The sequence below is a fragment of the Hemicordylus capensis genome, chromosome 3 (genome assembly GCF_027244095.1).
Source record: "Hemicordylus capensis ecotype Gifberg chromosome 3, rHemCap1.1.pri, whole genome shotgun sequence".
NCBI classification, from domain to species: domain Eukaryota; kingdom Metazoa; phylum Chordata; class Lepidosauria; order Squamata; family Cordylidae; genus Hemicordylus; species Hemicordylus capensis.
Genome location: NC_069659.1, coordinates 66,153,078 through 66,177,895, shown reverse-complemented (window position 1 = coordinate 66,177,895; position 24,818 = coordinate 66,153,078). Strand labels below are relative to the sequence as shown.

The 24,818-nt window shown below is 41.2% G+C and overlaps 1 protein-coding gene across 5 annotated transcripts in view; it reads right to left on the bottom strand.

The window, feature by feature from the left end:
- PTGFRN (prostaglandin F2 receptor inhibitor) overlaps nt 1-24,818 on the bottom strand; it is a 141,564-nt gene that overhangs the window by 82,907 nt on the left and 33,839 nt on the right. For 3 of the 5 annotated variants that reach the window (XM_053312436.1, XM_053312431.1, XM_053312432.1), the window contains exons 2-3: nt 4,192-4,569; nt 2,476-2,895 (exon numbers count right to left, since the gene is read on the bottom strand). In XM_053312436.1, the coding sequence (XP_053168411.1) occupies nt 2,476-2,895; nt 4,192-4,569 (798 nt within the window). Of the gene's footprint in view, nt 1-2,475; nt 2,896-4,191; nt 4,570-7,339; nt 7,650-24,818 lie in introns of those variants that run through there. The other 2 variants (XM_053312435.1, XM_053312434.1) reach the window with 2 other exon arrangements.

The window sequence follows — 24,818 nt, the reverse complement described above, 5'->3', positions numbered from 1 at the left end:
ATTTGCTGGCTGGGTGCATTTATTTCTCCCCGCCCCTCGCTGGAGGGAGAGGAAGGGAAATAAATGCAGCCAGCCAGCAAATGTCATGTGCACATGGGTGTGGCCCAGGCTCCAGAGAGAATGTGCAAGCTCTCCTGATGTACTGCAACAATTTCAAAGTACTGCAACAAAAAGGGAGCCTGCGGCTTTTAAAATCTAGATCTAAATTCAAATGGTGAAGCATTTCCCATCACTATGTTTCCATATATCCGTTGAATTTCTGGCTATCATGGATCTGTTAAAAGCAAAGAAGTCCTGCAGAGTGGGCAGAAAATAAAGCAAAACTCTGTGGGGTGGGGTGGGGTGGGGGACCACAAGAAGGGAAACATCTTTGACTAGTCTTTGGAGTTAGAGGGCATGATTATTTCAGAGCACGGTCATGAAAAGGAAACTTTTGACTGCCTGAATGAATGCGTGAATGAATTAATGACATGTACACACACAGAGAGAGATCTCTAATTGACTTTTAACCACTCTTGCCCTGCATATGGAAGATTCTAAGCTCTCCCATCGGGAACTGAAAGCCCCTGCTAGGAAAAAGAGGGAGAAAAAAACCAACAGTATAGAGACTGTGTAGTGCCTCATCAGACTTCAAGCTTTCCGAGTTTCCATTTAACCTGCCTCTAAGGTCGCACATACACCCCTTACTCCTCCTCTGTCGGCTGTTGCTTCAGTGTATGAACACGCCCCAGCCCCACACAGCATTCTCCGTCCCCAGCTGTTGCATCGCCAGTGCAGACGAGGAAGAGGGCAGGGGCGGGAGAGGTGGCTGACAGTAGTGTGTTGTTTGTCGCGCCCCCAGATTGCATTTCCAGCCATCTTGAAAAAACAGCAGTGGCTCCTTTACAGACTCACAGATGAGCAGGTTGCGAGTCAGTGAGATTTTATAAATTGATCACCGCCAAGACCTAAATCACACCTGAATTAGTTATCCTAGTAACCTTCTCAAGTTCATTCTATGGTGATTAAAGGATTTCAAATAGTAACTGCACACACTTCCAAAAATAGATAATAGTTTTGCCAAGGGGCCCAGCTTGCTTATTCTTCCTCCCCACAAATGACAGCTGTATGTCTTTTGAAGCTTGGCATGATTTACAGAAGTACATACTTGGACATCTGAATACCCAGCACACAAAATCCATGATTATTGAAATACCATTGACAGGTGCTGAAGTATTTAAAAATACCATTTGCAATTAAGTTATGTTAGAATGTTGTTCTTTCGCCATTTATTTCTATCTTGCATTTAGCCTCAATGTGTAAGGCTGGTGCTTTTACCTTGCCTACCTCAACATCTGCCTATTATCCAGAGGGAACAAGCAGCTGTGGTACAAGTCTTTACATACTGAAACGAAGAGACTTTCATCACTTTGTGTACTCCACTAAGTAAAATGTCCCTGCTAAATGGGCAAGAGGCTACCTTTTAAAGTGGTAGCTCTCCTATATTCAGCATAGTATCCTTCCAGTGTCTGTTGCTGGAGTCTTCCTTTGTCTTTCTAGATGGTGAGCACTTTTGGGATAGGGAACCATCTCCCCACCACCAAAAACCCCCTACAAAAAACCCACCTGTCGTGAATTTCTTTATTTTTCAAAACAGTATATTGATATCAATATTATCAAAGCAGTATATAAGAAAAAATACTACCAATATCACCAAGGCCCGTGTAATTAAAAAACAAACCAACAAACCAGCAGTGCTCAAACACCAAATGCCTGTGGTAATAAAAGGATTTGTTGTCTTTTAGCCCTGAGTGACCCCCTAAAGCCTTCTGCACAAATATCCTACAAAGGACTAAAATCTAAAACAATGTATGAGATTTAAAATAAAGTACCACTATCGTGCAGCAAACACAACTATACAATAAACAAAGATAATACCAATATCTTAGATATTTTCATTGCAGGGCCTTCATTTTAACCAAAAAACCTGATATCAGATTTCATGCTACACTAAGAATACAGAAGGCAGGAACCAACATCCTGACTACCCAAGCGCATGTATAAAGATGGGCTGTGGGGACGCAACTGGGGCTCATGCGCCAGTCTGCATGACCTCTGTTGTGCAAGCAGGTGAAACAGCCTCACTCTGCTCATGTGACCTGTTTTATCTCCCCCAGAGCTCTGGAAGAGTAGGCATCTTTCTCCCACTTGTAGAGCAACTCGATAAGTTGCATGTGAGCACCAGTCCCTCTTTACACATTTATTTCGAAGCAGGATATCAGTCAGTGAACACTATTACTATGCTGTACTGTGCTGAACTACTAAAAAAAAAAAGAGCATCTTCACAACTTCCTGAAATAGTGCAGATTTCCTATTCCTATTCAGATCTCACACCAAAGATGTGATGTTTCCTTTCACGCCCACGACCCCCACCGCCAAGTTATCACTATATAAATGCAGTTGTAGGCAATAATTTCATGCAGACTGCACACTCACCTGTTGGCTGCACCACCACATTTGCGACATCTGCACTCTTCTCTTGGATCTTTTGCCATGACCCATCTGCTCCTTTAACCCACTCACTCACTCGACACCTGTAGGCACCCTCGTCTGTTGGAAGGGCTTGGGACACAGACAAGCGGTAAACATCATTGGCCATGGCATCTAAGCGCACCTCTCCAATGATATAGCGTTCATTATACTCTGGGCCAGGCTGGAACTTGCCCTCATGCGTCAAGGAGAGAATTTCTTGCCAGGCCAGGTCATTCTTAAATTCCCAAGAAACATGCAGATGGGTGTGCTCTGAAGAATTGGTGGAAGCTGAGCAGGGCAACTGAAACGGATCTCCTTCCGATAAGTTCCGAGTGGACATGGATCGGCCTTTTGACCCACTAACAGTTAAGCCATCAGCAATCACTATTTAGAGAAAAGAAAGTTATCAAGCATTTGGATTATGATGAATGATTTTTCATTTTTGACAATAAAATGGAGTCAAGTTGTAATAGTTTGTCACAAAGAGACAAAACCAAATATTTATGAATATACAGACCAAAATAAAAATGTGTTCATGTTTTCTGACATGGGTGATATTTTAACAGCATACTTACTTCCCAATCAACTGTTTCATCAAAAGGCCCTTGGAGAGGAGAGCTGGTCTTGTGGTAGCAAGCATGACTCGTCCCCTTAGCTAAGCAGGGTCTGCCCTGGTTGCATATGAATGGGAGACTAGAAGTGTGAGCACTGTAAGATATTCCCCTCAGGGAATGGAGCTGCTCTGGGAAGAGCAGAAGGTTTCAAGTTCCCTCCCTGGCATCTCTAAGATAGGGCTGAGAGAGATTTCTGCCGGAAACCTTGGAGAAGCCGCTGCCAGTCTGTGAAGACAATACTGAGCTGGATAGACCAATGGTCGGACTCCCTATATGGCAGCTTCCTATGTTCCCTGTTTTCCCAGTAAAATCTACAAGCAGAGAAAACTGCCACTTCCACTGTACTTTTTATAATTACAAATAATCACTGAGAGAAGTCTGAAATGAAGTAGGAGGTAATTGCTATCACATGGACTGAGTCACTGAGAAATTAAAAAAAGGACTTCTTGGGGTTCTTTGGAGGCACACTTGCCCATCCCTGCTTTGTCCCCCCTATACAAGCATGGCATGATGCATTAAACTATGCACGGAGTATAATGTTGTGGCACGTCTCAGAGCAGGTGTGGCAAACCGGGAGGAAGCAGTGGGATGAAAGGCAGATACACATGTCGTGCTCAGCCCAAGGCAACTCATACAAGCAAGATCTTTCATGGCTGTTACAAACTCACTTGAAAACCCCCAAGCAAAATTGTCACTTGAAATAAAGCCATACTGAACTCGGCAGGAATTCCTGAGAACTACAGTGTATAAATGAAGAAAATCTATAGACATAGAAAATAGAATGCCCAAATCTCAAAGTTTGTTAGGTAACAAATAGATAACCCATTCTCATTCTATTTCTGTCCTTCCCCAATAATGCAATGTATTTGCAGGCAATTATAAAATGCACTGTAGGTGAGTGGGGGGTGGGAGAGAATCCTGTTTTTTCTGAGTTTAAATGAAGGAGGCACGACTGCATACAACAGACAAGACTAAGTTATTTATGTTTGGACATTCCAGATAATGCTTGTAAAATTAAAGTAGGACCCAATACCAATTGTAAATACCCCTCACCCTGTAGAAATACCTTTGACTTCGACTTTAGCATTGTAATTTCCCCAAAAGACAGCATCTGTGCTAGGTGTAGTACATCGGTACATCCCTTGGTCAGTAGGACGAATGCTGTGAATCACAAGTTCTACAGCATCATTGCTGTTTCGCTTCAATGTGATCTCCTTTCGGTTAACCCGATCTTCATATTCCTGAGACATGAAAGTAGGATCCCAAGTACTCACTACATGTAAGAATTTATTGTCCTGAGTGGGGTTTGTAGAGAACTCCCAGTCAAAGTTCTGCTCACTAGGTCCATCGTATTGACTAACATTGCAAGGAATCGCCACTTTTGTGCCCTCGACTCGGATTAGGGGACCCGCAGGCACCTTCACAATACGTCCATGGCAGGAAGCTGGAAGAGAAAAACAATTTTGCATCAACATTTGCAATTATACTCAAAAGCAAGAGGTGGAGGAGTGGTGGGAAAGAAGGAACAGAACATATTTTGGAAGAAGTTTTAATCTGTTTTTTATATTTAGATTGCCTAAATTGTTTTAAGATTTTTGTGTATGTTTTAATTTGTTTTATGTTATTGTTAACCACCTAGAAACAAAAGTTTGGGGTGGTGTACGAATTTGACAAAACAAACAAGAAATGAATACTGTGTTGCAGATGATGGTATATTTATAAAAGGACAGAATGATGGTCCTGGATGTGGGAGATTCAAGATCAACTCCCTGCTCAGTTATGAAGCTTACTGGGTGGCCTTTGGGAAGTTGCTCTCCTTCACAACGTTCTTATACAGTTTGTCATTGGTGCCATCTGGGACCCCGAATACTGTCAGCAGTAATTGAGGAATTCTTGTTCTTGCCACAAACATAATTTCCTTGATCTTCCCTTTCATCTGTGCTATGTAGGACCACAAGTTAGCACAGCTAACAAAATTGAATCAAGAATTAAGAAGCCTAATTACCACTTCATCTTGCTTGCAGTTAAAAGGTATCTGGTTTCAAAAGTGAGGTAAATTGGAAATGAGAATTCTGGACAGAAGACAAGCCATGAATTTTCATACAACATTTGATGCTTGGATATTCTAGTTGCCAATTTTCAGTCTTTCATATTGAACTATAAGCCATGCAGCCAAATGCTAGTTTTCTTTGCAGTATTTTCATATATATTTTAGACTTTTCTCACTGGTTTATTAGTAATATTTTCATTGTCATTATGAATTTTGTTTTTTAATGTCAGTAGAGACTAGCAACCAACAAAATTATAGATTTGAATTAAATTAAGAAGCATTTGTTGCTTTACTCATCTCTGAACAGTAACCAAAATGATTTTTCTTGGGTTCATGTAGACACAGAGTTTTCATTCATCAGTCATACATTCAGTGCAATGCAATTACCTCCTTTTTGAAGTGCTATGAATCTAGTGCCCAAACAAGACTTAAAAACAGTATTATTTTACATGCATATCCACATACACTATGCATTGTCAGTTATGTAGACATATAAGGGCATCATCCAGGGTTTTATGCTCAGTATTTTCTTTCTGCAGCTTTTGAATCAACAACCTTCTCCCCCTTCCGATTCTCTTCATTTTAAACTCTCAAGCAAGATGAAGTCTACTAATTCAAACATATACACAGCCTCTTGCATGCATTAAGGGAATAGCCCCAGGCACATGTATGTATGAAGCACGCAGAAGAGCATGGGTTTTCATTCAAATAAATACATGTTTGGTTCTCAGGAGTACAAAGTACTTTAACCAGCCATTTCCAATCAAGAGCGCATACACAGTTACTGTTTTAACAGTGGGCTTATTCTGGAGCAAAGATATATTTTGCAGATACAAACCAGCTTTGGCGGGATCTCTCACTTCCTAAGAACACTAAAAGCAAGTATTGACTTTATTTACAGCTCAAGACTTTCCATAAAAGGAAAACTGTTTCAGCAACAGACACACTGTTCAATTTTAGCCTTCAAACAGAGTTGTTTAAACAATGTGTAATCCCACTCCATCCTAAAACTATTCCACTATATATTGTTTTAGCTTCTCGTGATGCTGCAGCAGGAGTTCACATTTTTCTTCTGTAGATAACCTGGATTCACATACATGTGAACCCTGTTATCCATGGGGGTTCTATTCTCCACTACAACCGCAGAAAATAGAACCACGAATAATGGGACATTGAGACTCGGGGGGAGGAGGTTCCTGGATATGCAGAAAATGGAAAAAAAACAACCAGCAAAAAGGGCCCCTAAAAATGGTGTGTAGGAAAGTGCCCTACACCTAGAGACTCTACAGGTCTCTAGGTGTCCAGCAATGCCCCTAAAGAGTCCCAAATGTAGCATTTACAAGTGAAAAAATGTGTGGCCGCAAAATGGGTCCTCTCCTAGTGGCTGGAATGACCTTGGAGATCATTTCTGGCACCCTGAAACTGCAGATACATGAACCCCCTTTGTTGACCCCCTTTATTCCATGTATGCCAAGGTCAGGTGTCAATTACCCAAGTGTGGATGTGCAGAACCGCAAATATCAGGTCCGCGAATGCCAAGGTTTGCCTGTATGAACTTATGAAGCTGCCTTGTATTGAATCAGACCACTGGTGCATCTAACTCTGTACTGTCTGTACTGAATGGTGGCAGCTTTCCATCATTTCAGAAATGGATCTTTCTCAGCCCTACTTGACAATGCTAGGGAGTGAACCCAAGATCTTCTGCATGAAAAGCATGTGCTGTCTCACTGAGTTACAGCTGTTCTCAGCACCATGAAGTAGTCAAGGGGATTACCACACTCATTATTACCTACAGGGAAATAGGTATAATTATAGGTATAATAGGTATCCACAGAGATAGGTATAATAATTATAATTCAAGGAGTCTGAAATATGCACCAAAATTGTTTTATTCCTCCAATCAGTGCTGAGGAAGCCAAGTACTAAGGGTGTGGAAAACCAATATATACAGAGTAAATAATACCAGTTGATATTGCAGCAAATTCCTGTACTGAGCAGGGGATTGGACTGAAGATCTCCAAGGTCCCTTTCAACTCTAAAATTCTATGATTCTGTGACTAATCAAGCATCAACATAAGAAGTCAAGAAGCAATGACTGCGTGCCTTGAGCACTACAAGCATAAATAAGTTCATAAGTTCATAAATTCTCTCAAAGCTGTCTCACCCATTACTGTATTGCAAAGCGGAACTACCTATGTTTTGCAACATTTTGTCCCCCACTCAGTGTTGGTCTATGGAGGCTGCACTGCAAAAATGGTCCACCCTGGCATTTGGGAGGCAGGCAGGCAGGCCCATGGGAGAAGCTCTCACCACCACCGCCATGCCACCACCATCCTTCCACCATCCCAATGCACAGGGCCCGTTTTTAAAAATGTAGGTTTAACTTTTCCCGGACCCAAGCCCTTTACTTGCACATGGGGCGGATCCGGGGGGCAGTTGCACCCCCTGTGAATCTGGATCCAGATAGGGAGTTCCTCGACAGCAGCAGCTTCATTAAAAAGGGGTTAACTTCACTTTCTGGTGCTATTACTGCTCTTTCCCAGCAGGGGGAGCAGCAGCAAGCAGCAGCAGCCTGATTTGTTCTCTTAGGGTCTTGTGCTCCTCCCCTACTCTGACCCACCTCTGAATGTACTGCAATTTGCCACAGGGACAATGGAGTTGTTGGCTGTTGGGCTTGTCTCCCCCCAGAAAAGTAAAACATACAAAAACCCAACTCATATCTGTTTGTTTTGTGTGTGAGCGTGTGAGTGAGAGAGAGATTAAGCAACCAACCCCTTGCTTAAGCCATTGTATTCCTCTTCCCACCCCCACCTCCCGTGTGTGTGTAACACACAGGTGAGAGAAGTAATCTCAATTTGTAGGCATTTGTTTCTTTGTGTTTGTATGAGAAAATTTTACACTTTTAAAAAATCATTTTCAGTTCTAATACAAAGTTGTAAGAAAAACCCTCTCCTTCCCAACAATATTTCTTCTTGTGGGAAATTAGCCAGTTCAAATGTATTTAAAACTTTTAAAAGAATGAGAAGAAGAAATGCTCTTAACAAAATGAATCTGTTTTGATTTCTGCCTTTTGTTCCTGAAGATACTAAACTCCTTATAGCTCTAATCTGGTCTCTGTATGTGGGTGTCTATCACTCCCCGCCACACACACACAAATATTAAATATATGTATTTGCTGCTTTCTCAACATGTTCCCCCTTATAGTCATTACTATTTTATTTTGCTTTGTGCTAGTAACAGTAGCTCATATATAAACACCATATTTTTTTTAATAAGCTTGTAATGGACTAAAATACTCCCAACTTTTTGAAAGTACCTTCACAAATTGCTAAAATGAACTTTAAGCCTCCTCCACCACTAAGAGTCTATTTTTATACACTTGCTTCAAAATAAGGCTTTCCAAATCAGATCACAGGAAACTCATTTTTAAAGAGTCTCCTGCCAATGAAATGGTTGTCTTTAAATCCTAAGAAATTAGGGTAACCATATGACATTCTGTTGTCTTGTTTGAAATCAAATTTCCTTCTGTAGTGTATCCTTCTGTAGTGTCCTTCTGAAGACAAACACTATAACGCTGTATATATACTGTAGTGTATAATACACTATAGTTTATGCTATTTGCTTAAACAAAATGCAAACTGGGCTGCTTGCTGCTGTGATAGGTGTAAAAGAGCTGTTTGAGTTTGCTTCTGAATTTACGTTAAGGATTGGAGTGCACGTGGCTAAAAGTCAATATAAATATGTATATGTTATAGACATATATATTTTATTATGTCACATATCCTGTTCTTCCTCCAAAGAGTCCAGGGTAGTGTACAGGTGAAACTCGAAAAATTAGAATATCGTGCAAAAGTTCATTAATTTCAGCAATGCAAATTAAAAGGTGAAACTGATATATGAGATAGATGCATTACATGCAAAGCGAGATAAGTCAAGCCTTAATTTGTTATAATTGTGATGATCATGGCATACAGCTCATGAGAACCCCAAATCCACAATCCCAGAAAATTAGAATATTGTGAAAAGGTTCAACAGTCTAGGCTCCAGGTGTCCCACTCCAATCAGCTAATCAATCCATAACACCTGCAAAGGGTTCCTGAGCCTTTAAATGGTCTCTCAGTCTGGTTCATTAGGAATCACAATCATGGGAAAGATTGCTGACTTGACAATTGTGCAGAAAACCATCACTGACACCCTCCATAAGGAGGGAAAGCCTCAAAAGGTAATTGCAAAAGAAGTTGGATGTTCCCAAAGCGCTGTATCAAAGCACATTAATAGAAAGTTATGTGGAAGGGGAAAGTGTGGGGAAAAAAGGTGCACAAGCAGCAGGGATGACCGCAGCCTGGAGAGGATTGTCAGGAAAAGGCCATTCAAAAGTGTTGGGGACTTTCACAAGGAGTGAACTGAGGCTGGAGTTAGTGCATCAAGAGCCACCACACACAGACGGATCCTGGACATGGGCTTCAAATGTCGTATTCCTCTTGTCAAGCCACTCCTGAACAACAAACAACGTCAGAAGCGTCTTACCTGGGCTCAAGGAAAAATAAACTGGTCTGTTGCTCAGTGGTCCAAAGTCCTCTTTTCTGATGAGAGCAACTTTTGCATCTCACTTGGAAACCAAGGACCCAGAGTCTGGAGGAAGAATGGAGAGGCACACAATGCAAGATGCTTGAAGTCCAGTGTGAAGTATCCACAGTCTGTGTTGATTTGGGGAGCCATGTCATCTGCTGGTGTTGGTCCACTGTGCTTCATTAAGTCCAGGGTCAACGCAGCCGTCTATCAGGAGATTTTGGAGCACTTCATGCTTCCTTCCGCAGACGAGCTGTATGGGGATGCTGACTTCATTTTCCAGCAGGACTTGGCACCTGCCCACACTGCCAAAAGTACCAAAACCTGGTTCAATGACCATGGGATTACTGTGCTTGATTGGCCAGCAAACTCGCCTGACCTGAACCCCATAGAGAATCTATGGGGCACTGCCAAGAGAAGGATGAGAGACATGAGACCAAACAATGAAGAAGAGCTGAAGGCCGCTATAGAAGCATCCTGGTCTTCCATAACACCTCAGCAGTGCCACAGGCTGATAGCATCCATGCCACGCCGCACTGAGGCAGTAATTGCTGCAAAAGGGGCCCAAACCAAGTACTGAATACATATGCATGCTTATACTTTTCAGAGGTCCGATATTGTTCTATTTACAATCCTTGTTTTATTGGTTTCATGTAATATTCTAATTTTCTGGGATTGTGGATTTGGGGTTCTCATGAGCTGTACGCCATGATCATCACAATTATAACAAATTAAGGCTTGACTTATCTTGCTTTGCATGTAATGCGTCTATCTCATATATCAGTTTCAGCTTTTAATTTGCATTACTGAAATTAATGAACTTTTGCACAATATTCTAATTTTTCGAGTTTCACCTGTACATAATCTTACTCCCCACTTTTATCCTCACAACAATCCTGTGAAGGAGGTTTGGTGGAGAGAGAGAGAGAGAGAGAGAGAGTCTCACCTAAAGTCCTGCAGTGGGTTTCATGACTGACCAAATCCCCCAGTCCTAGTCTTAACACTCAAATCACTACACCACACTGGTTCTAAACAGTGTGTGGGTACTGACTGCAGGAGAGAAAGGAGATTAATTCTTAGCAGTGAAGTAAACTAGTGGGGAGGAGAGTGTTGGATACCTTTAGAGAGCATGAAAGGGTTTAATTATCAAAATGTGGAGAGGTTGTGGGCCCCAGGCAGGCCCTGTCAGCCCAAGCCCTGGATCTTAGGGATGTGCAGAACCGGTCCACGGTCCGATGGTTCAGTCCAGGGGTTCATGATCGAACCGAACCACCACCACCACCCGGTTCCATCAGACCAGAACCGGACCGCCGGGTCCGGTCCAGCAGGTCCGCGAACGTGGTTTTTTAAAAATTAAAACGTAGAAGAAGTACCTGTAGCCCCTTCAGGGGGTTTGCTATAGCCGGGGGGGGGGGGAGCGCGGGTTCCCTCCCCCCCCCCGCTGGCCTTCCTCACCACCGCCACAGCCGGGTAAGCAAAGCCTTTTTGGGCCTTTCAGGCCTCCGTACAAGTGAGTGGCTGTCATTTTGGCAGCCGCCAGGCATGTGCAAATACCCTCTGCGAGGCCGTGGCCAGACAGTTCCATGCACACCCCTACTGGATCTTTTAAATACCTAGCAACACCTCTGTAAGGGAGAGAGGAAGAGGGGAGAGTGGCAGTATTATCCATGCAAAACCTGGTATCAGCAGGCATGTTATTCAGAATTTTTTCTAAAAAATAAATTAAAGATTCAATATTCAATATTCCTCTGTGTGTGTGGGTGGAAAAAGTAGTGAATTCAGCTAATTATTATTATTAATTATTATTATTATTTATTTACACAGTCAGACAGGTGTTATTGACTGGTTTGTTTTATCCAGACATCGAGTCCTTCCCAAGGACCTGGGATGGCTGAATTTTATCATCAATACTGTTGGTTATTATAGATATCGTTGCAAAATATAGGCTGTTCCCAGTAAAGCTGCTTTTTGTAATTGGCTGGTGGTGATTTCTGTGGCCCCTATGGTGTTGAGGTGCTCTTCAAGGTCTTTTGGAACTGCACCCAGGGCGCCAATTACCACTGGGATTATTTGGGTCTTCTTCTGCCACAGCCTTTCAATTTCAATTTGTAGATCTTTGTATTTGGTGATTTTTTCTATTTCTTTTTCTTCTATTCTGCTATCCCCTGGTATTGCTATGTCGATTATTTTGACTTGTTTTTCTTTCTTCTCAACTACAGTTATATCTGGTGTATTGTGTGGCAGATGTTTGTCTGTTTGTAGTCGGAAGTCCCATAATATTTTTACATCTTCATTTTCTACCACTTTTTCAATTTTATGGTCCCACCAATTCTTGGCTACAGGTAGCTTGTATTTTTTGCAGATGTTCCAGTGTATCATCCCTGCTACCTTGTCATGCCTTTGTTTGTAGTCAGTCTGTGCGATCTTCTTACAACAGCTGATCAGGTGGTCCACTGTTTCATCTGCTTCTTTATAAAGGCGGCACTTGCTGTTTGTTGTGGATTTTTCGACTTTTGTTCTTATTGCATTTGTTCTTAGTGCCTGTTCTTGTGCAGCCAGTATTAAACGGTCTATTTCTTTCTTCAAGTTGCCATTCTTAAGCCATTGCCAGGTCTTGGTGATGTCTGATTTTCCACTTATATTGTGCAAATATTGACCATGCAGTGGCTTCTTTTTCCATTTTTTTGCTCGGTTCTTGACTTGTTCTTTCTTGTAGGCCTGCTTTGTCTCATTGGTGTTGAATAGTTTCGCGTTATTGACCATTTGAAGTGCATGTTCTTCACCGTCCTTTATATATTTTGCAAGGCCTCTTTTCTCCTCCTCTACTGTTTGATGGACTTGCAGCATTCCTCTTCCACCTGAGCTGCGAGGGAGGTATAGCCTATCGACATCACTGCGGGGGTGCAGAGCATGATTGATGGTCATGATTTTCCTGGTCTTACGATTTAGTGTCTCTAGCTCTGCCTGGATCCAGTCTATTATTCCTGCAGTGTATCTGATAACAGGTATAGCCCAGGTGTTTATGGCTTGTATGGTGTTCCCGCCATTGAGTTTGGACTTTAGGATTTTTTCTAGCTCTCCTGATGTATTCACTTCCAATTTTTCTTTTAACTTCAGTGTGTGCGATGTTACCAGCCTGGAGAATGCCCAAGTATTTGTAATGTTCTTTCTCTTCCAGGTTCTTGATCTTGCTTCCATTGGGCAGTTCTATTCCTTCTGTTTTTCTTATTTTCCCTCTGTTCATTATTAATGCAGCACACTTGTCTAGTCCAAACTCCATTGCTATATCGCTACTGAATATATGGACAGTGTTTAGCAGTGATTCATTTTCTGACTGGGACTTTCCATACAACTTCAGATCATCCATGTACAGCAGATGGTTGATTTTACTTGATGTTTTCGATGTTTGGTATCCGAGGCCTGTTTTGTTTAGTATTTGCGAAAGTGGGGTCATGGCGATTACAAACAACAGAGGGGATAGTGAGTCCCCTTGGAAAATGCCTCTTCTAATGCTAACCTGTCCAAGTGTCTCACCATTGATTGTTAACTGTGTACTCCACATGCTCATTGCTTTTTTTTTTATAAATATCTGAATGTTTTTGCTGACACCAGTTGTTTCTAAACATTTTAGTGTCCATGTGTGAGGCAATGAATCGAAGGCTTTCTTGTAGTCAATCCATGCAACACTTAGATTGGTTTTTCTTCTCTTGCAGATTGACATTTTGTCAATCAGCAGCTGGTCTTTTGTGCCTCTGTTGTTGTTGTTGTTGTTGTTGTTGTTGTTGTTATTGAACCCTTCCTGAAATTGTTTTAATTTTTACCCCAATTAATTAGCATTGCACTAAAGAAGCTACCCACTCCGGTTACAGAGTAGAATGCAGAGTTTAGTTGTTGCAGCTATTTAGAGAAGACACATGGAGATTCTTGTAGAACTAAATACTAAGTAGATGTATTGGTGAACACTTTGGATAGGAAAGACCTAACCCTAATCTATAGAACTACAAAATGAACAGGGAGGGAGAGGGACAGGGGGAGAGAGAGAGAGATGTTTCCATTTGCTCTCTAAGAGGAAAGCAAGGGAATCTGACTCTCACAGGAAATGCTTGAGGAGTCCTATCACGGGTCACAGAGTAGAAATAAAGCAGGGACAGGTAAGGAGACCCTTACTCACTACCTCTGCTCCCAATGCCTAGTGCTCATTAGGATAGTTGGTGCAAAAGGTCAATGCACTGGAACTCCATGTCCAACAATTTAAATGGCAGGGCAAGGGGTGGGGACAAGGGAGAAAAGGAATGAGAGAAGTGGGGGAAGAAGAAGACAGAAAGTGGTGTGAGGTGGGCACGAGGTGGCAGAAGTTGGCGTAAAACTATATGCGGCTCCCCAGAGGTTCGGCAGAATCCATTCTGGCCCTCCACCAGATTTGAGTTTGACACCCCTGCCTTAGTGCATTTGCAAGAGAGAGAAAATCCAAGCCCCAATATTTTTATGGGGGGGGGATTCCTGTTGCACCCTCTCACTGTTCCCTCTAAGGCGTGCGCACAATCACAAGTTTTCTGATGTCCACTCAGTTAATTTTACATCCTGCTCAGGTTGAATTAGTAAGGCCTCACTCTGAATGCATCTGCGCATACAGTGCCTTGATACATCCTCCCAGAACGAAACTCATTCCGCAGAGATGAAAAAAAATTAGAGGGACCACTGCACCCCCTGTAATTTCATCCTGGATCCGCCCCTGCTGGCACACCACTCCCAAAATTTGCCGCCCCTCAAAATTTGCCACCGTAGGCAAGTGCCTATATTGCCTATGAGTTAATCCACCCCTGTTTGCATATCTAGTCCAGTAATGTCTACTCCAACCAGCAACAGCTTTTCAAGTTTTAGTTAGGAATCCCTCTCAGCTCTGCTACACCTTTCACTGGAATTGTAAAGGACTGGACCTGGGATCTTCTGAAGACCAAACACGTTTTCTACAACTAAATTTTGACTTCTCTCTGCCAATAGTTGTTTGACAATACTACACCTTCTGCCATTTTATGAAGCTTTTGTGTAAGTCATGCTTGTCCAATAACGGCCTAGGCTTCACTGAGCTGATTATCCTTGTGTTACCTCTGATAAATGTAGTGCAAATCACAGATGATAAGGATCCCATTCTGCTTGCCACCAGCAACATTAGCTAATATTAAAAACACAGGCACAGGCCATGAGAGTTTTCTGTAACAGTTCAGCTAACCGATAAAACAGATTGTTACATCATCTTCACTACAGTATTTCTTGTAATGTACTATCCTGAGGGCATATCCAGCCAGATACAGAAATACATTTTGCAAGGACGTTTATTTCTACTGTGCATCTGCATTATGCAGCAGGGTTAATGCTGTGAGAACCAGAGATAACTTCACAGTTCGCATGCCATAGCATTTTTAACCTTGGTGATGTAATAATCCAAGTACTTTGCACTGGCTTCAGTGGAAAACTAAATATGCAAACTGTCAAAGAAGGAATCTCATAAATTAAAGAGGCAGAAAGCTGCCAGAATAGAATTTTAGAATTCAAAACCAGTATTCTATTATATCATTATACCAGAGCTCAAACTCTGGGTGCCAGCTCATCATTGCGCCTAGAAATTTAACCAGAAATTCAACCTGGAGAAAAACAGCTCAGTGATTGCTTCACAAAAGTTCTGTCCTCTATGCCCAAACTGAGCGTCACCACCACCCCTCCTCCTCTCTGCTGCCCTGTATTCCCCCCACCCCCAGGAAAGCACAGTGCTAGGGAGACGACACCAAGCAATGGACAGGCCAGCCAATGAACAAGCCAGTTGCCACCGCTCAAGAAGAAGCAGCAGCTGCTCCAGGGATCACCAAGTGTGTGAAGCTAGAAGAGCCGCAGCCATGAGGGTGGTAGTGGCAGCAGAGCAGCCCCTGGGAGGCAGAGGTGAAGAAAGGAATTTCTTACTCAAGGCTTCTTAAAATATATTTATATATAAATATATAACACCTCTATTTAAAAACAGTTCTTTTGCTGAAGCTGAGACAGGGAGACGTGAACACATCCATGGACAAAAGATGCCTTTCTTCCATCTTTCCCATATTTTATTTTATTTAGCTTTTTGAGGGGAAATGCTTAAATAATGCATTTTCAAAATAAGCTATACACTTCTAGAACTTAAGTTGTTAAGAAAGTATGAGAAGACCCATTCCTCACTTCCTTCATGCGAGTGTGTTGGCACTAGTACACCAGACGAAGGTATTCTGAGGCGGAGTTATTTTAGAAAAGTCTTTATTTGGCGGCCCAGTTCTAAGTACAGTACGTCACTTTAAATGTAACAAAGAGAAGCCTATTTATCCTCCACCCCACAACTACATCCATCACCTAGTCCAGACATTTTGTCAGGAGTCCATCATCTAGTTCTTAAATTTTTGGGCTGGCTTCTAGATCCAAAGAAAAGTTGTCAAGGCCTGCATTATACCAGTATTATCCTTACACTGGAATTTATGAGCCAAAGACCACAGCCTCTCAAGAAAAAGAAAAGGCAGACTTCAATAAGGGCCACTTGGTATGATAAGTTTGGTACATGATTTCGAATCTATGTAAGATATTCTGTGTATCCCACAAATACACGATATGCACTGCATGTACACTTCATGGAAGATATCTGATGGAGATAGGTTCCTACTACACGTTTACACTGCAAGGCAGTTATGTATTATATCACAAGAAAGCTTTTACTGTGAGATCATATACACAATACTTTTAAAATAGATTTTGTAACAACGTACACTTAAAAAAAGTAAGATGAGTAAATAAGACAACCTATTAAAACAAAGTTCAACAGACACTAATAATTCTGAACCAACTTCTACATAGTAATGTGTACAAGTTTTGGAGTCATAGGAAATCCATCCTGTTTGAAGCAGTTTTTATGGATATTAGCAAAGTCCTTCCGTTTATATAGAATTTAACTAGATCCAGTCAAACCAGGGAAAGGTTTCTAAAGTAGTATTTCGTTTCACTTAGAGTAGAATTTATTGCAAAAGAGAACTACAGTTCATGTTATTTAATTATGGTGATATTGAACAGGGTCAGAACTTCAGGTCTCAAATGCAAAGCCCTGAAGAAGCCTATGTAAAAGGAACAGGGTTTTAGAGGTTTGTCTGCATACCACACCTATCAGTTAAGCCATGGAAGCCATTCAGCTGAGTAACAGCTAAGAGGAAACTGATGGGGTACCTAGGATTTTCTCATTAGCCACCATAACATTGACATTCAGATGGAAAATTCACAACTGAGTATGTTTTCAGTATAGGCGGGTGATAATCTAACCATTCCCTGTCAACATCTACCATACCAACCGGGAGGTATAAAATGTAGTGATTAGAGGAAAAACAGAAATCCCCACGTACAAGTAGTAGAAAAGCATGCAAAAAGAGTTGGCAATCAAGAACAGTCATATTAGAGGACTGAATCAATTTAGCTTTAAAAAATTCTATTTCCACAAAACTATATATCCTCCATGCTTCTTGCAGAGTAATATTAATATCCTCCATGCTTCTTGCAGAGTAATATTAATATTTACAATATTAAGCAAACAGGAAGTCATACTTTGTTCCTTAGGTAGAAGCGAATTCTGTAGACCAGAGACTGCAACATTCCAAAAGGGAGACATCAAAAGGAAGGGTTTTTGGCAAGGTTTGCATATTTATATAAGGATTTGCAGGTTCTGTTCAAACCATCAGCCATGCAAAGGTTAGTCAGTAAGGCTTTCATCTGTGTCAGATGAAGCAATGAACATTGAAACACACTGGAGGGAGCGAGTCAAAGGTTGGTCTGCCTTTAAGAAGAGGAAGGGAGAGGAAAATCCTCGTAAATATTTTCTGAACGTTGTGTGTGTGTGTGTGTGTGTGTGTGTGTGTGTGTGTGTGTGTCTGTGTATGTGTGTTTTAAAGAAAACTGAATCTGACACAAGAAGAATGAATTAAAGAATGGAAAGAATTACCCACTGTTTGTAAAATGAACCAATCCTTCAGGGTACTATCTGATTTAATAGAATTCACTCACAATATTAGCAAAACAACTACAGGTAGTCTATATAGTCTAAGTGGCAGGGATTCATACTCCACCCAAACCAAAACTGTATCAATGCACACACTCATAATCTCCAGATCAAACACTTGTTGTCCCTTTGCCCCTCCCCCTTTACTATCTGCATGTTCAAAGGGTTTTAATACACTTTAAAAGCTGTTTTGAGGATATATGTTTTTTTTTTAATGATAGACACAAGGGTCCTCCAATCAATGCTGAACAAATCCAAAGGCGACCCTGAGCTCAAACTGAGGGTGGTTATAACATGGGTCCAAAATGCAGTGAAAGAGGTTACACAGTGGCCTCCCATTAATGTTATACTGGCTATGATGGAGAGTGGTTTCAACATTCCACCATTATAAGCCCTGAACATTCTATTGCTTATAAAATCAAAACCATTTGTCCAATCTGTCTGGCCATCAGCACACATTCCCTAGGTGACAAGAAACACCTCCCCTGCAAATTTGGTGAAGATCTGTTGAAAAATGGCTTATATAGAGCATTTAGTTTTTCTCTTTTGAAACAGGGTTTATACAGTTGGTGATGTTCTTTCAGACTGAGGAAATGGTATTGAAATTATTCTGTAGCCTATTTGCAAAATTTCAGCCTTTAGACTGTATGCCAGAAAAGTGCCTTTGGGCCCATTCAATTGTTATTTCACAACTAATCCTCAAAGTTGTGTTTTAAGAGGCTGAAAAGGCATCTTTACTGCTAAAAGAGTCTGTGCAGTAGGACTTCTGAAGCTGTGGTGCCCACAACCAGTATGGCGGTCAGCTCCTTTCCTGATGAAGCTTGGGAAAATGGCCCTTCAGTTTCCTTCCTTGCCCTCTTCTTTCCTTCTCCCATTGCAGCCATACTTTTTAATACATAAGAAAAGCCCTGCTGGATCAGGCCCAAGGCCTATCTAGTCCAACATCCTGTTTCATATAGTGGCCCACCAGATGCCTCTAGAAAGCCCAACGGCAAGAGCTGAGGGCATGCCCTCTTTCCTACTTCTGCTCCCCTGCAACTGGTATATGGAGTCATCTTGCCTTTGAGGCTAGAGATGGCCTACAGCCCTTGATAGACTGGCCATGCATTTATCTAAACCCCTCTTAAAGTCATCCAGGCTGTTGGTTGTCATCACATCTTGTGGCAGAGAATTCCACTACTCCTTTGCATTTGAAAAAGCGCTGTTTAACTCCATTTGTTGGTTATTCCGCAGTCGTTGATTCTTCAAAACCATGTGCATTTCATCCCGACCTCCAGGCAAAACTGACACACTGGTCTGTGCAGCCAGGTGTAAGCGGGAGGTGGGGAAAGGAGACATGATCTGTTTAGATAGGCTGCAAAGGGCTCCTCTAGGCTGCAGTGTGTCCATGTGCTTGTGAATGAGAGAGAGAGAGAGAGAGAGAATATGAGAATGGCTTCTGTATGTGTCTGTGCATGCACACACACAAGTCAGATATGTCTTTTCAAATGCAGTAATTAAAAAGCTCCAGTTTAAGATGAGAGATGGGCTTAGCTTTTCACTTGTGCTCTAAAAAGCACGGAATTCCAAGTTAAGTTTTCCAGCTTAACTTCTGCAACACAGAAACTGTATAGACTTTGTACAGTCTCATATATCATGCTAGCTTTAGAAATGAGGCTCCATGAACCTGCACTTTGCCTGGTGTCAGCCAGGACAGGTTTACAGGACTGAAATGGCCTATTGAATCTATAGCAGATTATGTTATGACTGCAGGTAAATAGGTGGCCTTTTGGGATAGCACTGTCTCCTGTAGAGATGCATCAGGCAGAAATTCATCATGGGCATCTCTAGGAAGTGATTGGGGAAAGATACACCTGTGAATGTCTGGATGCATCCCTCACCAGCCCAAAGTCCATCTGAAGGACCAAGAAGCCTCATTTCTAAGAGACTGTATAAAGTCTTTACAGCTTCTATGGTGCGGAAGTTATGATGGGAACACGAGTGAAAATCCTTACTCTCATCTTAAACCAGAGTGATTTTGTTTCATTTTTATTATTGAATGCATAATCTCCCCGCCCCCCCACATAACTTGTTATTTCTTAGATACAGTGATCGCTACTTACTAAGAACTTAGAAATGATGTTCTTTGTTACTAAATTACAATTCTTTGTTCCATTTTGTTATAACACATTTTTTAAATAGGATAATCTCAAAAATGAAATAGGATAATTAGGCCCTCTGGACCAATTATCTAGAATAGATTGCTATCATGAACTCTTTTTTAAAGCCATACTACCTATCCTTTAGTCATCTGCAAAGATAATAAAGACAATTATGTATGCTTTGGATTATGATGGAAACATATGAAAGATATTAAACCTACAACTGCTTTCAACAGGAAAAATACTTTTAATTACTTTCCCATTTGCTGCCAACTGCTTTCCAAGGTCACCCCACTGACAGATAGTTAGTTACCAAGCATTTAATTTAGACATGCTGCCAAAACCAAATATTGAGGCTTTGTATGCACTTCAACATATCAGAATTCACAACTGTATGTACGTACAAAAGCCTGGGCCATAAACACAGGAATGGATTTGAATTACATGTTTCGGATTATGACTAGCAATAAATACTGTATCTGGATTAACACCACTGAAGACTACTCCTTCAGCAACCTGTGATCAAAAAGCCAGGAATATCCAAAAGCACACAGTTAAGGAGTGTGCTCAGCCACAGAGAAAAACACGAACTCTGCTGTGCTAATAAGCACATACAAAAGTAGCACTGAGATTCAAATTTTATTTACAGTCTTAGACCAAAACAGAAAACATATACCATCTGTGGATACAATTACAGCTATACAAATAATACATTAACATCCTAAAAACAATTCCCCTACATACATCCTGGAAGCAATATAACAAAACTTAGCTACAGAGTTAGAAACTGAGGCATCCTCATCGGAAAGTAAAAATTTAACAAGTCTCAGTATTTATTGTTACGGTCACTGACCAGAACCAGAGATCAACAAATAAGAATTTAAAAACAAGATATTCATCAGACTGGTTTGACAATCTACATATCAAAGGAAAAATAAAGCATGTCCTGGGGTTTAAGTGTAGTTTACAGTGCAATAAAATGTGGTCGATGGTTTCTACTTCCCGGGAGCCACAGCTACAACAGCATTCTTCTATGGCGATACCTTGGTATCTCCCTACTAATAACGCTGAAGGGAAGGACTTAACCTGAGCTGTTGTGAATGCCCAGCGGAATTTACTAAGGACAATGGAGGACAAATAGTTAGCAGGTGAGAGAGCCATCATGGATCTTATTCCTTTATTAAAAACTCTGGTAGAGAGGCTCAGTTATTTTGCAACTCAATATCTACCAGACATTGTTTCACTGTTCTTTTAGCATTTGCCTGGCCCAACTCTAACAGCTGTTCAGGAACTATTCCTAAAGAGGTAAGCTTATTGCTTACCGCTAAACACCAAATCGGCTAAGGAACAGCCGATAGGAACTTGGAAATTAGCCCAGTTGGCCACAAGTGTACTCTCAGCCAAAGCACGTGATTCAGTTTTTAGAAAATCAGCATCTATACGCAGGACCACATTTGTAGTGCATCATGGGGTACCAAATAAAGTTTTCAAAAACCCAGATTGATTTTTTCTAGCATATCAAAATTTGAGTATGGACCCTATCATCATCATCATCACCTTTATATCCCGCTCCTCCTCCAAGGAGCCCAGAGCGGTGTACTACATACTTAAGTTTCTCCTCACAACAACCCTGTGAAGTAGGTTAGGCTGAGAGAGAAGTGACTGGCCCAGAGTCACCCAGCTAGTATCATGGCTGAATGGGGATTTGAACTCGGGTCTCCCCGGTTCTAGTTCAGCACTCTAACCACTACACCATGCTGGCTCCAACTCCAACTGAATGCCATACAATAACTGAGGAATTACCTTGGCAGAATATAACTTTAAGGCTGTGGGGATAAAACCTGCACCTTGCATTATAAAGAATCTATTAATTGCCACCACACTGCGTTTTGCCAACTCGGCTACTATTCTCATATGCGTAGATTTCCTGGCATTTTGTTGAAACACTACCCCTAGGTATTTTATTTGAGTGACCCTGTTCTAATTTATTTATTTATTATTAAATTTTTATTAATTTTAACAATAACAACATTAACATTGACAACAAATAAACAAATATGGACTTCCCGCTCACACCTCCTCGTGAATCATCAACTATAGAATTAACCCTTGCGACCTGTTCTAATTTATGTCCGTTCAGTGTCCATATAAATTTCTTTGCTTTGTTCTTAAAACACATGATTTTTTATTTATCGTAATTAATTTTTAACTGCACCTCATTACAATGCGAGGCTAGGACATCTAAAGCTCTTTTGAGCCCAACCCTGGTTTGAGATAAAATAACTGCATCGTGGGCATACATCAGGATTGAGATCTTCTTATTGGCCAATTTGGGGACATGAGTATCAGACTTCTGCAGGCGCTTGATCAAATCATTACTGTAAAAATTGAATAAGTAAGGAGCCAATACACACCCTTGACGCACACTTTTCATGACCAGAACCGGGTTAGTAAGATTACCAGCAGAATCCAAATGCACTCTTAAGGAGGAATTCTCATGCAATTTAATGAGCAAGAGCAAAAGCCTTCGATCAATAGATGTATCAGCCAATTTGGTCCATAATAGGCTTCTAGAAACTGTATCAAAAGCCATTTTAAAATCCACGAAGGCGGCAAACAGGGATCTTTTACTGATCCTAATTTATTTGTCCACAAGATGTTGCAAGACTAAACAGTGATCTAGAACAGATCTATTGGATCTAAACCCTGCCTGCTCATCTTCAATTATACTCTCATGCTCCATCCAAGCGCAAAGCTTGGCATATAGGTGCTTAGCGTAGAGCTTACTTATAATATTTAAAAGGCGGATCAGCCTTTAGTTAGAAGGTTCTTCCCTACTGCCTTACTTGTAAATCGGAACCACAATAGCCGATCCCCAGTCATGGGGAAATTGAGCAGTTTGATCCATGTAGGTAAACAAAGAAGTCCACACAGGGGCCCACCAATCAATGTAGCACTGAGATTATTTCCAATATTAATTCATCAGTTCATCTGATAATTAGCACATTAAATTTTGTTCAGTTCTGGTCCTTAACATTTCTTTTTCCCACCTGTAAGGCCGGGGCGGGGGTGTGGGGAATTATGAAAATTGTTGGTTTTAATAGAATTGCTGAAAATGGCACATTTATCCCTACAGTATGTTAGACAGAGGATAGGGCATTTTCTTGTTCTATGGCCAAGTTGACCAGTATGCTTGCCATTGGTTTTAGGAGAGTCAGGATTTGGGGCCTGAGATGACAGTTGTGCTATGTTTCCAAGATGTCATGAGATGCTTTTTCAGATTGAAATTGATTGACATTTCAAACAATGATCTTTCGGGTGTCACACCTGGACAATTCCCCAATTTAGCCTATATTTTGCTCAGAGTACATTAGGACAGAACATTTCCAAACCACAATGTTTTCATGAGTTTTGATCAAAACACCTATGATATAATTTTTGCAGGTTTCATTTATGCACATTCAGGAATTGACCAATGGGTCGATATGTCAAAAGGGGTGACAAACTGGATTATAGGTTACCCATGATGCAGACCAATCATAATTAGCAAGAGTGGGAAGCAAGGTTGTGGGGGTGACTTCACAATCGAGCTTAAAAAGAGGGGCTATTAGTACACTGGGGATAGAGCGGAGAGATGGGGTGAGAAAAGAGGAAGGTGCAGAGGGAGGCCAAGCATGAGAAATCTAAGCAGAGAAGCAACCACACTGCATAACTGCGAAGAACAGGAAGAGGTAGTCAGAAAATATCTAACCATTAACTTTTGATTGTAACCATAGGAAACTCTGTTAGGTGTTTGTGGTATATTGATTGAACTTAAGCAGTCTCTGCTTTATTAACTGGATATTGTTAAGGTTTAGGAAAAATAAGCATTGTCACTTTTTCACTCCTTGTCTCTGTGCTTTCATGAATCGGGGGGGGGGGGGCGGCGCAAAACTGAACCAGGACATTAGCAAGAACCCGCCCTTTGAGAACTTCTAAGTTTTCATTTCTCATACATGAGAGGAGAACTCTGAAGTGTCTCATTTTTCTTACAAGTATCGTCTATGAAGAAAATCTATCCAATTACAATTATTTTTATTATTTTATTAATATTATATTAATATTATTAATTCAATTTCTATACCGCCAGCAAGGAGGAGGTTAGGCAGTCTGAAAGGAATTTCAGAATGTCAAATTTTGCAAACTATTTCAAAGACAATTGCTTAAATCTAATTACAGGGAATCTGTGTGTCCCCAACCTCACACATTTCTTCAGCCCTAGATGTTTTGTTTCCTTTTCTTTGGCAGAGCACCACAATTTGTGGTAGAGCTCACACTAAATGAAAACGGCAGACTCTTTCCAAGCAACAGCATTTGGACTGCTCTGCTCAGCACAGCAACCTGCCATCTAACTAGGGACTGCGCAGGGGAGCAGTTCTTGCTTTATTAGAAAAAAAACAAGTTGTAATCTTTATGGCTAAGATGTAATCAGCCTAGAAGCAGTGAAGTGTCTTCAGCTTGTGCTATGCTCCAAACGCTACAATACAGCACTGTCTTCCAGTACTGTTATGCTGGCTTCAGGCAGGATCTGCCAATTTTATACCACAGGAGGGCCACAGAATTATCATTGCATGGTAATGATAAAAGGGTGAACAGGAGTATCTATCCGAGTCACACATGAATTGTTTGCTCCATGGCAACTGGAGGTTTTTTGGTTGTTGTTGTTGTTGAACAGATAATACAGAGTGCTTATCAAAAGGAATTAGCCTGGGCATAATTGCTTAAAACCCATTATCTCCATCAGGCTGAAATAATGTATATTGCATCTTAGGCAAAGCCTTAGAAATGTGATCGGAGGCTAATAGTGCTAGGTTGCTCTAATCCAAATGCAACTTCTATTA